The sequence below is a fragment of the Esox lucius genome, chromosome 23 (assembly GCF_011004845.1).
Source record: "Esox lucius isolate fEsoLuc1 chromosome 23, fEsoLuc1.pri, whole genome shotgun sequence".
In the NCBI taxonomy this organism is placed as follows: domain Eukaryota; kingdom Metazoa; phylum Chordata; class Actinopteri; order Esociformes; family Esocidae; genus Esox; species Esox lucius.
In genome coordinates, this window is record NC_047591.1 from 13,225,419 (window position 1) to 13,239,449 (window position 14,031).

At 44.1% G+C, this 14,031-nt stretch overlaps 3 protein-coding genes across 7 annotated transcripts in view; 1 reads left to right on the plus strand and 2 right to left on the minus strand.

Annotated features, from left to right (window-relative positions):
- Positions 1–2,749, minus strand: part of lin7a (lin-7 homolog A (C. elegans)) — a 77,079-nt gene extending 74,330 nt beyond the window's left edge. The window contains exon 1 of the mRNA XM_034290056.1: positions 2,731–2,749. The gene's annotated coding sequence lies outside the window, so the exon portion shown is untranslated. The remainder of the gene's footprint in view (positions 1–2,730) is intronic.
- acss3 (acyl-CoA synthetase short chain family member 3) overlaps positions 1–6,088 on the plus strand; it is a 43,387-nt gene extending 37,299 nt beyond the window's left edge. The window contains exons 14-17 of one of the 2 annotated variants that reach the window (XR_002195987.3): positions 114–213; positions 326–501; positions 1,029–2,043; positions 6,004–6,088. Coding sequence is in view for 1 of the 2 variants with exons in the window: in XM_010887212.5 (XP_010885514.1) it covers positions 114–213; positions 326–501; positions 1,029–1,112 (360 nt within the window). In the remaining variant the exon portion in view is untranslated. Of the gene's footprint in view, positions 1–113; positions 214–325; positions 502–1,028; positions 4,247–6,003 lie in introns of those variants that run through there. The other variant, XM_010887212.5, reaches the window with a different exon arrangement.
- ppfia2 (PTPRF interacting protein alpha 2) overlaps positions 4,424–14,031 on the minus strand; it is a 148,900-nt gene continuing 139,292 nt past the window's right edge. For 2 of the 4 annotated variants that reach the window (XM_013140203.4, XM_020042764.3), the window contains 10 exons: positions 13,399–13,599; positions 11,674–11,739; positions 10,172–10,207; positions 9,784–9,959; positions 9,569–9,666; positions 9,198–9,373; positions 8,790–8,858; positions 8,224–8,377; positions 6,292–6,372; positions 4,424–5,794 (listed from right to left, as the gene is read on the minus strand). In XM_013140203.4, the coding sequence (XP_012995657.1) occupies positions 6,314–6,372; positions 8,224–8,377; positions 8,790–8,858; positions 9,198–9,373; positions 9,569–9,666; positions 9,784–9,959; positions 10,172–10,207; positions 11,674–11,739; positions 13,399–13,599 (1,035 nt within the window). In that variant the 3' untranslated portion in view covers positions 4,424–5,794; positions 6,292–6,313. Of the gene's footprint in view, positions 5,795–6,291; positions 6,373–7,473; positions 7,531–8,223; positions 8,378–8,789; positions 8,859–9,197; positions 9,374–9,568; positions 9,667–9,783; positions 9,960–10,171; positions 10,208–11,673; positions 11,740–13,398; positions 13,600–14,031 lie in introns of all 4 variants that reach the window. The other 2 variants (XM_020042762.3, XM_020042763.3) reach the window with 2 other exon arrangements.

The window sequence follows — 14,031 nt, forward strand, 5'->3', positions numbered from 1 at the left end:
TGTCTTCCAGGATCCACCAATCACATCACATCTTCTCACATCCGAACTTTTTCATGTCAGCATTGCGCTGGCTGGCTATCAGCAGAACGTGTGACATCTCTCTGTGCTTCCAGTCTGTCCTGATGCACTCTGGGGTGGTGGACTGCGCTGTGGTGGGTTTGGAGGACTCTTTGAAGGGCCACATTCCCCTGGCTCTGTGTGTGCTGAAGAATGGTACTGACAGATCAAGGTCAAGGACCCAGGATTAATTGAGATGTTTGGTGACCATACTTTTCCGTGCGGCAACCATAGGGGCTACACATTCTTGTTTGTATGTTTTTGTCAGACCTACAGACGAGCCAGGATAAGGTGGTTAAGGAGATTGTGCACCTGGTCAGAGAGACTATTGGGCCCGTAGCTGCCTTCAGGAAGGTGCTAATTGTCCGTTGTCTCCCCAAGACCCGCTCTGGAAAGATCCCCCGTTCCTCACTGGCCAACCTGGTCAACGGGAAACCCTACAAGGTAAGTCATCACCCAAAAGCTAATCTTATAACCTGGTGAGCAAGTTTAATTAATTTAAATTAAACTGACATTCACTAATAATAGGAAGGACCGACATTGCTCGTTTTTTTTTATTTTTATTTGTCTCAAATCCATCGTAAACCCGTGGTCCTTCATCCCCTCCCAATTAGTGGTTGATGATTGTGTCATTTCTTTAGTTAGATACTTAAATAAGGATGCTTGTGTCTTTTCCTACTGATGAAGAGTTAAGAAATCAGCCGCACTCGCGTGGAGCAAAAAAAAACATGTACGCTTTAAAGAACAATACACTACCTTGTATTTTATTCTATGAAATTCACTACAAAAGTAATGTTACCCATTGAATTTTGGACGCAAGCCTGTAAATGCAATTTTCTTTCAGTATTTTCGGGCACGTTACTTACATCGCCGCATTTACTATATCACCTGTGATGTCAAAAGGAGACCAGGGAGGACCAAAGAGGCAGGAGACTAGAAGAAATGAGCTTGACTCCTCTCTGTCTCCGCAGATCAGTCCTACCATTGAGGACCCAGATGTGTACAAAGACATCGAGAGGATGGTGAAACTGGAGCAGGGACACGCTGACAAGTGACTCCACAACGTCCTGCTCTAACCCTCCTCTCTCCAGAGAATGCAGTGTCTACCGTGAGCACTGGACTAGAGCTGCACCTCTGGCTGAATGGAAAAATGTGATAATCCCAGAGATTAGCCCTTGTCTTCACTAGCCCGGTTGCTGGATCAGAACGCAATTTAGCCAACGTTGGACATGGCCCATCAAACCACGACTACAGAACAAGCACACAGTGCGTCTTTACTAACAGTCATACTTATGGGAGACATATGTTTGTGTGGGGATGACTCTGAGGAGCTAGAAAAACAAGCGGTACGAAATAACTTCAGAGGTACTCATACTGTAGTTGCTGGAAAGTTCTCATACCTGTAGATTTGAATGGATCATTGTGTCTGGCCCATGATGGTCTCTTTGAGACTGCAACTATCTGGTGCTTTTTCCTTTTTCTGGGTGTAATCCTAATGTTACCTTTGACCCCTGGGGAACATTTCATAATTTCTATGTAAAAATGGGTTTTAAAAATATTTGTTCTGGAAAGTCATTAAATTAGCTTTCATAATAGTAAATAATACAACCAACTTGGAAATCACTAGCTAAATTGTTTGTAATGCAGTGCTTCTCAAACCTCTCCTGGGGACCCCCAGACATTGCATGCATTAGGTATAGCCCAGAGCTAGAACACCTGAATCAACTAATTATTGTCCTTGGCAGCTTGATTCAGGTGAGCTAGTTCAAAGGTACAATGAACATTATGAGACGGCTGGGGGGCTGCGGGGGAGGTTAGACAACCACTGTTGTAATGGAGCAACTATGTTTTGGGATTTTTAATTTGTAAAAGATTATCAGTATAATGATTAATGGATTCACAGAACTCACCAATTAATCCACAGAATCGTTTTCTCGGCAAGTCTGCGTACCAACTCGGTGGTGTCTTTGGATCAGGATCATATTGGTATGAAAAACTATTGTAATATGACTGCAAATATTTAGCGAAGTTCAGAGTGATGTAGAAAACAACCCCATTAGCCAGCTGAGCCAGATACATTACATTATTCACAGAATTGTGGCGACAATGTTCCCAAAGCCCTGTCTGAATAGCTGATTACTGAAGAAGCAGTACGTGCGCTGAAGTCTAAGTCAGGGTAGGACACTAGAAATACATTTTTCTAGTTAACTCGATAGAAAACTCGATTGAGCTTGTTTGTTTTTTTTTGTCCTAGACTAGGCTTAATCTGTGTTTGCGAAACCGGCCCTAAAAGTCGGATAATAACCACTAGTCGGGATGAACTTCCTAACAAGCTGCTAATCTATTTCTATTACATGCGTCATTAGATGACAAGCAGTTTTACCGGAACAGTATGTCATGGTCCCATTCACGGGTCTATTGAGACTGCCCAGGACAATTCCTAAAACATATGGCACTACATCGATCTCATCACGCTTCAGTAACACATCTCACCAGTTTCATCTATATGACTCCTAACGTACTGCGAGCAACTGAGGGCACATGGCGTAACCGGACGATTCAAGCATTCAAGTCTGAATCCAGTAAATGAACATAGTCAACAAAATCAGGGAGTGGAGGCTCAAACTTTTACAGAACTAGCTAAAAAAAAAAAAAAAAGATTAGTAAACTTACTTTATTTGAAGACGAAATCCATTCGCTTATACTTTCAAACGAATCTGGATCGCTCTGGGCAGATAATCCAAGTCATCGTAGCCCGCCCTTGACCACACGGTGTCAGCAGTAGAGAACAGCAGGCAGGGAAAGCACAACTACACAGCCACTAGGTCCTTAAAAACATACATTTTGGAAACTTTTGGTAATCTTCTGCCCCTTATGTGTAAGGCCGTAAGATTTGGTCTAACCTTTGACAGATTTTGTTTTCCTTTAAAAGATAAAATGGAAAGGATTTCAGATGTTACAATGCATTTGTCAGTGGCACGTCCATAGCTAGCTAGGTCAGTTAGCTTTGTACGTTCTCACCGGACGCAAAAAAATTTATGAGTAGAAAGCAACGTAACTACACCCCAAAAACTGTGGGTCTTGTGCTTCTCCATACCAATTAAGAATATATGTACCACCCGTCAAAATTGTTTGTATTCAATTGCCACCGTTTTAAGGAGCAGACCCTGCGAGCGTTAGAGAGCAGTTTAGCCAGGACACTGCCTCCGTACATATTCCTTGTAATTAAATCTACAAAATAGACATGAGATTTCTGGAGTGATGAAAATGACATTTGTTGACAAATCAATAATAATTGAAGAAAACTGCACGTGATTGTGAAGAAATAATTATTGCATTATTTAATCAGCAAATTATAATGATACACAATTTTATTGTCGTAGATGTTTTAATATTGATAACATTACCCTTTATTCAATATTAACGTAATAAGATCAAGTATTGCTCCTGTTTACCTTGAAGTATTGAATTAACAGACCAATTTGCAATGGCCTTATATAAATAATTAATCGTGTGGTTTATACAATTGTCTGCTGTTATCAAATTAAAAATATTGTTATTCTTATGGAATAAAATGAAATAGGCATGTGATTTCTGAGACTGCTATGTATCTACAAATCTTTTCAAATCTCTGTTCTAACAGCATGAGCAAGTCGGGGCATTTATTACCCATTTTTTATCACCCATCAAAAACCTGGCCACAGCATTATATGGAATTATGTGGGTATGCTTCTAACATTCTAATAAGGCTACAGTATGGGCAGTTCTGAAATAGTAGGTGTATCTCCTACTTGGTCCTAAAGGTTTCTTATATAAGTTTAAAAGTAATTGTATGACCTTTCAGAACCCCTTGTCAAACACATTTCAAGGCCCAGTGCTGTCAAAATCATGACATTTCCACAGTATATGTCCATAGGATGGGTGAGAGTTAAAAGAATGCCAAGGGACTCTAAATCCATCTGTACAGGTATGTGTGATGTACCCTAAAGGTCAAAGTTATGTTTACCCAAACAATCCAACAATGTGTCTGATGTATGGTTTCAAAAGTGTGTTAAGAAAATTGCAGAGGTCTTACTGCTTTTAAGTGGGTCATTGTGCCCTTGTCCAGCCCTCTCACTATCCAGCAGAGATACTGTCTTTCTACTTTGCTTGGCTCTGATCCAAGGTATAAAACCAGAAAGGAAATGTTTGAAGTCTTCTTTTCATTCTCTATATACTGGCTGATAATACACAAGAAGCAACAATTTCTGTTATTGATACATTCATGTTAGTAATCGTCATGTTTATTTCATAGTTTTATATGATTAAATGAAACTCTATACTGGAGCTTTTTAAAAGGTCTACATGTAAAATAAGACCATTTCAATAAATTCACTGACAGTATTTTTTATTGACAATGAAAATGAGTTTGATCACCACTTAGTTTTGACCAAAATACAATTATTAATAAATAAAAAAAAGGACACAAAATAAAATTATTCTTTGATCGTGCAAATCAAGGATGTAAAAACTAAAATAAAATTTGATCAAGTACTTCATCAGAAATAACTAAAAGACAGATAGAAGGGCTGTACAATAGGTTACCCTGGCAACTCTGACAGAAACAAAGAGTTAACAGTTACACCAATGTAAGTCACAGCAAGCAACAGGTTTGCCATTAAAATTCACCTCACTTCAACATGTTCATATACACTCTACACGCACACACTATGATCTAAGCATTCTGTCTTTCAGTTATTTCTCAGTGATGCTCAGCACCAGACCACTACGGCAATAGAAAGGCCAGCTTGGCTGCGTGTAAAATGTCCCAGATACTACGTGTGTATCCTGACTTACTGTCAAGGCATTGTAGCGGACTGAGAGCATCAGTGAATGGAGAACATTCCCGGTGGTAATTGATCTCTGAGCTGAGGTGGTAACATTGTGGAACGGTTATAGTCCGGAGTTTCTTTAGTAGTGCCAAAGTGCTTGTCACATAACCAGTAGGCTTCACAGTGCTTTCCTGTGTCCTCCCAGAATGCTTTGCTATGAGACGGGATCCGTCTTGATCATGAAAATGGGGGGGGGGGGGGGGGCTGTAAATGATTGATAGTGAGGCAGATACATGGAGCTGTACACACCACTAGAGGGCAGGCTTAAACAGCTGGACGGGGCTCAGTTGAAGACCAAGTAGACAGTCTCTCTCCACGGTGCAACACACGTTCGACGGCACAATGGAAAAATAACAGTATGTACAAAATGGTCTCTCGGGGAATTAGGAAGAAATGTTTTAAGATCAGGGGGATTTATTTGCACAAACTCTGTGGAATATCTTTTCTCTTTCCTTTTTTTTGTAATATAGATGTGTGTATATATTAAAAACGTCATATTTATAATAATTTACAGATAACCTACACATCTTCTGGTAGAAGAAATACACAGTACGTTATGCTTTAACAAGTTATTGGACATGTAAAAGGTAGAAACGGTGACAACAGGACAGCCTGCGGGGAACCGGAAGTGCCCAGGTTTCAGGGGACCTTGCCTTGGCTTGTAAGGGCAGAGGGGGGCAGCTTGGTAGGAGGCACCCCTCGCTTGCCCCCCCCCCCTCTCTTTTGGGAGGCGTGGCTGGGTTGCGTACTCGTGGGTGGGTAGGAGGGCTTCTTGGCAGTGTGTCACGTCAGATTGTTCCAGGCAGGTTGACCCGTCTAGCAGCTCCAAGGTACAGTAAGACCTGATCTACATACAGTATCTGGACCTAACAGAAAAGGATGGTTTCATTACTATGTGCTACAGGTGAAGCCACACCCACAGTGATCCTGCATTAGTAGAAAATGTCTCACGTTTCCTTCTGTTATGTCGTGTTTCAACAACTCTGTTGTTGTGATCCTTCCTGACAGTGTAGCCCTTAGTCATTGGAGACAGAGTCATGTAACTACCTGTCGTCACTCTATTCTTGGCATTCAGGCGCGCAGGCCACTGTAGCAGTCATCTGCGCCGGACAGAGATTAAAGCGGCGACATCAGAGTGAGCCTGCCTCCCGCTGCTGTCCCTGACTTCAATCGTCTAATCATGGCTGCCTGCACTAGAGGAGGGATTCGCCTCTCCCAGCAAACACGGTTATCTGGAAAGGCAAGTGACCCTTTCACCCCGTTCACAGTCATATGTTGCTCCGGAGCAGACCGGCAGATGCGTGAGATAGGGAGAGTTTGCGTGTGGGTTTTTGCACTGCGACAGTGTATGTGTGTGACTTACAGCTTACACTCTCTCTGCTCCCTCAGCAGGAGTAGGTCCTCACTGTAGAGCTGTCCAGACGCTGCACTGCTGAGGGGCCAACTGCAGGGGGAGACAGAGAGACATCAGTAAGCCCATCAGCGTCAAAACCCAGAGTGGGCCCAGGGTCAGTAGAGAATGCTATCCTACTTACTTTATGCCCATAACAACTGACACAGGATCAGCTCCCATTGCCCACTGTGAGAGGGACATGAGAGGGACAAACAAATGAGAGACAAACAAAAATGTCTAAACCAGTTGATAAGGGTAAGGAGTACAGTACACCATACTGTGGAAAAACACGCCACACACACACACACACACGTAACACTACACACACACACACACACACACACTAAACATAGGAACAGGGTTAGTCAAAATGTCACCCAGATCACAAAGGCACACGGCGTGGCACACTCTCAGAGGAGGAGTGCAGGGGCCCATTTTGAATCCCACCTTGTACAGGAACAAGTCTGTTAATGTTTTCACCGTCACCATAGATTTAGGATGTCCAATTACACTGAGGACAAAATGTTAGAGGAGAACTCTGGTCAAAACCTGCCAGAAGATGTCAGCCAGAAGCTAACAGATGATCAGAAATTGTGTCTGTACTTCCACACCAAAGTTCCAGAATTTGTCGTAACTCACAGGACCATGACCAGACACAGGTTTCAATATACCTCCCGTCTCCTTGGAGAATAAAGATTTAGACCAGCGCCCTCTTTTAACAACAGGACGAGGAACGACACAGACTGCCAGTTCAAACTACATCCACGCTATCCATAAATAATCTTGTCCTATGTAAACCTCTTGATACAGGGGAACTTACATAGTTGAGCTAGTTCCTGATAAACATAGCCTCCATCCCTCTATGGGAATCATATTATGAACTTCAAGGGAGCAGCAGTAGAGGTACCAAATAACCTGAGTGACAGTTACTCAATTGACAATGTCTGCTGTATCAAAGTAACTAGAACCTCGACAAACACAAGGCGTCAGGGACAGAGAGAAAAACAGAAAGAGAGAGAGACGTGAGAGAGGACAGTGGGGAGGGCGGGGGGGGGGGGGGGGGGGGGGGGTGGCAGTAACCAAGGGGTTTAGGGGATGTAAAGCCGCACAGGCCAACAGGAAGCCACACGGTGTGACTCCAGTATATCTGACCTTGAAACCAGTCCAAATACATGTCGTCAGGACTGTCATCCAGCGCCTCATAGAGCACTGCACACAGAGCAGCAGTCCCAGAGTAGAGGAAATAGAGATACAGTCAGCTACACATCTCCCACACACACACACACGCGCGCACACACACACGAACCTGCAATTTAGTACCATCAAAAATAAATAAATAACATAACCCCTTACACTGAATCTAACCCTAAACTCAATCCCAACATATAAACCTAATCCTAAACCAGACAGTTAATGTATAATACTATAACTTAACCCTAACTCTGATAAAACATATCTCCTAAGTTGGGACTGGCCAAATGTCCTCTCTTCACATAGTTTTCTTTGTGTGGTAGTGAGCTCCTCGCTTCGATGGTGACACCCCGACAAACACACGCACACACGTGCACACACACACAAAGAAGAGAGAAAGAGGATATAGAGCTCCACCAAGTGCACAGGGGGGCATGGAGACCCCGCCTCATAAAACAAACCCCAAAGAACGTATACACAGTCAGTTCAATCAGGAAAACTGTCTTTTAGAAGTCTTCCCCTGTTCTACTGTTGAATGATCGTGTGGCAGCTACCAACTTGCAATGGTAACTGTCATTTGACTGTTAATGCCCGTTCATTCCCATCTCTCACGTGTAACCGTGCTACACTGTAGCTTCTTGTCTAAATGTTTCCTTTCAGGGGGTCTTGCCTATGCAAAGGACCAGCGGGGGGGTCTCTGGGGCCACTCACCCTCGGGGGGCAGTCTACGGGAGTGTGAACCCGTGGTGACCCGGAAGCCAGCAGGGAGAGTCTCTGCGGAGCCGGGCATCATACTGATCCCATGGACATCCCGCGGGGGGAACTGCCTCCTCCACGACGGGCCCCGTAGGTCCTTATCTTCATACTGACGGACAGACAAGCAAACACAGGCTAGAGACTGACTTTACAGGTGATGGGATTTTCCTTAACCCCAGATGAACTGGTCTGGGACAGCTCATCCTTGATGACTGTATGCGGTAGGGTAGATGGTGGTCAAACAAAGGTGACTGTAGTCAGGGATCTGATCTAAATCAAAACATCACGGGAACCCAGTAAAACAGTCTGGTGACTCTGGTAACAGCCGGCCGAGTAAGACAATATGTAAGATAAATCAGTGTTGGGTGGAAAACTGAGGACAGGTCTGAACTGCAGAGAAATGGTGAAAACAGAGTGGACAATCTATACATTGCATTCTGTCTGTCAGCTTTTCTGTTTTTCTGGGCCAATTACCCATGGTAACAGGAGGGCTTGCTGTGTGAGTAACAGGTGCCGCTCACCTCATCCAGCCGTCTCTCAGTGCCCAGTGCCAGCAGGTTATTATACTCCCTCTCCAGAATCTGACGTGCCTAGGGAGAGGAAAGACAATAGTGGTTCTATTTCAGAAGGAAGACATGTTGAAACATTTTAGTTTGCCCGACTTCTTAGTCATTTTGATACTAAGGTGCTTTCCATCTGGGGGGGGATTGAGGAGTGAAGAGAGCAAGACATTTCCATTGTGACTGTGGTGAAGTTATATAGCTAGCTGGTGTCCCACTGGTCTGAGCCTTTAGGCACTGGGGCATCAAAGGTATTCTGGGTGGAATTTCAATGAGTCCTCCTTGTCTCCCTCTTCTGGTGTGGTTGTGCCAGGACATTGTGTATTGCATACAGGGTGCTAGTGTGACTAAGGGCCAGGGATGTCTGACCTGAGTACTTTGGTTGGGAATCTGGAGGAGTAGCGCCAGGCTGCTGTAGTCGAAGTTGTCGTCAAGGGCAACCAGGGCCCCGTGCACACCACTCTCCAGCAGGGTGTTGGCGTAGTCCCTCAGGCCGATGCTCTGAACCCAGCGGATCACCCGCTCGTTGCTCCAGACCAGCACATCTGGAGTACACAGAGACGGCATTACAGTTCCAGACAACTCTGGATGGCAATGCCGCACAACATTAAGCAATACATATTGATGTGTGCTTCCTGAAGTATTGTTTGCCTTAGCGTATTGCTAAGGCACTGTATTTACATATATGACAGATGGCTTATAGGTCTTTTTTTATAGGCCCTTGAATGGTCTTTAAGTACCTCTCATTTCATGCTGGCTTTGCTCTCGGCGTCTCTCCAGCTCTTTCCTGTCATAGTTGAGCTTCTTGAGTCCCATAATGCCATACTGCAAACTTGTCCTTAAGTCATGGGAACATCAGTAGAGCAGTTATAAGAAAGGCACACAATTATATTCTGCATTTGTCTCCACGAAATGGAAGTAAAACTACAGGGAGGGGTAGATGAAGCTAGTGTACCTGTGAAAGCTGTCCACCATTTTGAGATGCACCCTGAGGTCCTTCTTCGTGAGGTGGTCCAGCATGCGGGCATCCACCAGGCACTCCATGAAGTAGCTGCGGTACTGAGGTAGTCCTAGACTGGGCAGCCACTCATTCCCTATCCATTCATGGTTCATGTCACCATAGGCTAGAGTCTGACAGAATAATGACAAAGAAGTACTTTAGCCAATTGTTCGTCTGTATGCCACATTTCATTGAAGTGGACAATGTTTTTCTGGAAACCAACATTGGTGTATGAACTGCAGTAAACTAGCGTGACAAAATAATCCAGCCCAATTTCTGTTGTTTTAATCCAATGTGCATATTATGTGATTTAATCCATGAAGAGAGAAAACAAATCAGTTACCTGTGCCCAGCTTCCCTCCTCAGACTCCCCGGTCCTCTGTGGATCGCCAAGTATGAAAAGTAAACCGTAGGAATAAACATGAGAAGCTAATAGCAACAGGTCACTGGAGCACAACAGCCTTTACTCTAGCATTGAAGGCTAATGGCAGAGAAAAGGCCTAATCAGGACATACAGAGAAGTTGTCCCTCACATACATTTCGTAGCAAATCATGCAAACTATTCCCAGTTCTAACTAATAGCAGAGCACCATTTAAATATGTATGAGAACTCACTATTCAAGGTAGAGAAAATGGCTTGTAAGATTTAAATGGCAATTTAAAAAGGGAGAATAATTTCATTCCCTTTTGCTTGAGAACTGAGTTGGCCCCCTGGGATCACAGTTATCCACTTAGTCCTGGCCTGGGCTGATGATAGATTACATTGATTTGGAGATGGGTGCTAACGCCACATTAGGCCAATCCAGCTCCATTTGCACATAACGGCTGGCACAGATGAGTGCCTGTTTTCCATGCCAATCACAGTTCACCCTCTGTGCAAATGAGTTGGCGGTTCGCCTCATTGTACCTGACACGCAGGCTGTATTTGAGGCAGACAGGGAGAACTAAAGAACAAAGACAACCTTTTAAGTTCAAGCTCAAAGAGATACAATCTAGTCTTGAATCATAATATAGTACATAGCTGTCGGTGTCTAACTGATTGACATGAACGGTATCTGCACTGACTAATGATACAACACTAGAAAACCCTAGGGCTCCAGCTGGTCCAATTAAAAATCATTTTCTAACAGACAATCAAGCCTCTAAAGCAGCACAGGGTGTCTAACTACATTATCCATTAACCAAGTGCACTATTGACGGTCCTCATGGTAAAACAACCTGTGGTCACATGACCCAGTAAAACAACCTGTGGTCACATGACCCAGTAAAACAACCTGTGGTCACAGGACCCAGTAAAACAACCTGTGGTCACAGGACCCAGTACAAAATCTTCAGGTAGAACACGGTAGAACAACTGTAGTCAGGGAACCGGGTCCTTTGGCTACAGGTTGTATTTAATGGCTTCCATGACTACAGGATGTTGTAGTCGGGTCCGTGAGTACAGGTTCTTATTGCATTACTAGATTCCATGACAACAGGTGCTTGTTATTTTAATGGGTTCTGTGTCTACAGATTGTTGTTGTTTTACTCTGCACCCTTAAGAAACAACCTGTAGTCATGGAACTACTGTGTTCCTTGATTACAGGTTGTTGTGCTCAGTTACGTGAATACAGCTTCTTGTTGTATTACTGGTTTCCATGACTACAGGTCATCAGTTCCGTGACTACAGACACATTTACTGGACATGTGCGGACTACAGACTGTTGCCGTTTTACTCGGTTCATGGAACCAAGCAAAGCCAGCTGCAGTCACAGGACCCAGTAAAACCGCCTGTCAACAGAAGCGTGAGAGCAAGGAAAAGTGGAACTGGGTGAGGGAGTGAGAACAAGAGAATACAGGACTAACCGTTTTGGAGGAGGGTGCAGCAAGTGTCTCCATTTCCTCGTGGGTCACCCATACATTGCCTGACGGCTAGGAGGGCGAGGCCCAAGAGAAGACGGTAGCGGAAGTAGTAGTCCAGGAGGGGCAAGCAGTGTTAAAGAAGAAGAGCAGCACCACTGTAAGCGAATTGTGTTACAGCATCATGATCAGATGATGAGCAGGCCCCGCCCCTCTGAGGCAAAGGCCACACAGAGTACACAAGCATGCTTGAGGTTGAAGCCACACTTAACCACAGAGATGGGATCAGATTACTCCATCCCGAAGGAGGACATTAAGTGTGTGTGATGCCTTGCGATCATGTATCGTTGGTTAGGTGCAATTTTCTAAGTGTGGAGACAAGCACGGAACAGCACAGCAACAGACCATCTACACAGGTGCAACACACAAACGGACAAAGGAACACAGTTCACCATGCATGAAAAGACTACTTCACCATAAGCTACTGCAATAGTGGATTAGTGCACAAATACAACCTTGCATATCCTCCTCAGTCTGGTTTCATATACTTTAGTGCAGCACACAGTTTCTAACCCTGTCTAATCTGCTGTTGATCCTCATTCTAGCTGTCCTGATTGTTGTGCTCTGAAACCCTGCTGGATAAAGCTGTCATGACCTAGATAAGAACCCTTGAGGGGATGACAACTACAATCACTGTATTGTGAGTCAATATCTATTAAAGAAAGTGAGCTAAGAGGCTGCTCTTGCATGTTTGTTTTCAAACTACAGGGCCAAGCTAAGCTGTACTGGGAACACCGTGTGGTTTAGGTTGGCTCTATATTGTAAATAATGTCACTGTGTCAGAAGTCACTTTCTACTTGTTAAGACACTTCCCCTACATTTACAGGGTTGATTAACCTTTAGTGTAAACTTGAAGTAGTTCAGAGGGGTGGGGACTGGACCACCCGTCACAGCAGGGGACAACAGGGCAGAAAGCAAACTAAAGAGTCACATTCCCAGAGTGCAGTGCACACTGATGAAAGATTCATGAGCAGTTTAAGTGGGAAATGTGCAAGTTGTGTGTGTGTGTGTGTGTGTGTGTGTATCCTACCATAGCATTCTATTTGCAAGCCGTTGACTAACAGCTTTAAACTCATTTAAAGGGACAAGCGTCTGTAATTTTACGACCGCTTAAAGATTACAAGCAAAAAGATTTGGTTACAATTTCCCAGCTCAACAAAAGTCATGCGAATGCAGGTCATAATTAATAATTGCTGTTGGACATTATAAAGAAGGAACACAGGTAAATGTGTTCCAGTCCAACAGTGTGTGAATGCGGTGTATAGGTTAATGCCACATAGACTGAACCGTTTGTATCACCAAACTCTACTGGCTCTTCAGAGGCTGCATGTAATTACATGTAGCTGCGGAAAACTGAGATATAAAATAGCTGCTGGCAAGGTAAGTCAGAGTAACAGCTGCAATACCCAGTCAAGTAGATGAGCCAACACACACTAAATAGTAATGGACAAGCGTGATAACACTGGCCTCCAATCGCTGTGATATTCAGTAACAGACACCAATCACACGCGGTATACAGCTACGGTTCTATGACGCAGTAGACATTTAGTTTTGTATGTTACAATGCATGTTACAATGCATGTTACAATGCAAACTAGTTCTAATAGCTTTAAGTGTCTTCATCAGTGTGCGTGTGTGTGTGTGTGTGTGTGTGTGTCAATGGATACTCACGGTTCTGGAGGTTGGCGGGGCGGAGGGGCTGGTGAGAGAGACCATCTCCTGGATGGCCAGTCGTAGTTTGAGGCGGTGGAGGGGGTTGCTGATGCCGATCTCCCTCTGGATCTCTGTGTCCGACAGGGCAGACATGATGGCACCACTCTTGACGTTGGCACGACACGCTGCCACGTACCACGCGGGCATTCCCAGCCACAGCTGACACAGGAGCCAGGGGACAGGGCAGGAGGCGGGGCGATGTGGAAATAACAGGATATTTACATTGGAAAAACGCTGATGACTCACAAAAGGCCAATGCTAGCATTTACTTAACACCAATAGCAAATTGATAATGTCACTCAATTGCTTTTGAGGTGTAATGTCAAGCAGTTATAATCAAGCCCAATTAAAATGGATGTAACAGGACAAAGACGTGTTGGGGAGAACATGTCACAGTAAATCACAAAGTAAACCTTCACCAACAGGTCTCTGAGGTTTCCAGCTAGGTTACATTCCAACATGGCCCATTATTATAAGGTTCAGCCCAATGCTGGTCCAATAGGGTTAATGCCAGACCATGAATTTGAGAATATATGCTGAACAGTATAGATTGTAAAGCCAGCTAGAGGCGGAATCATTTCCTAATAAAAT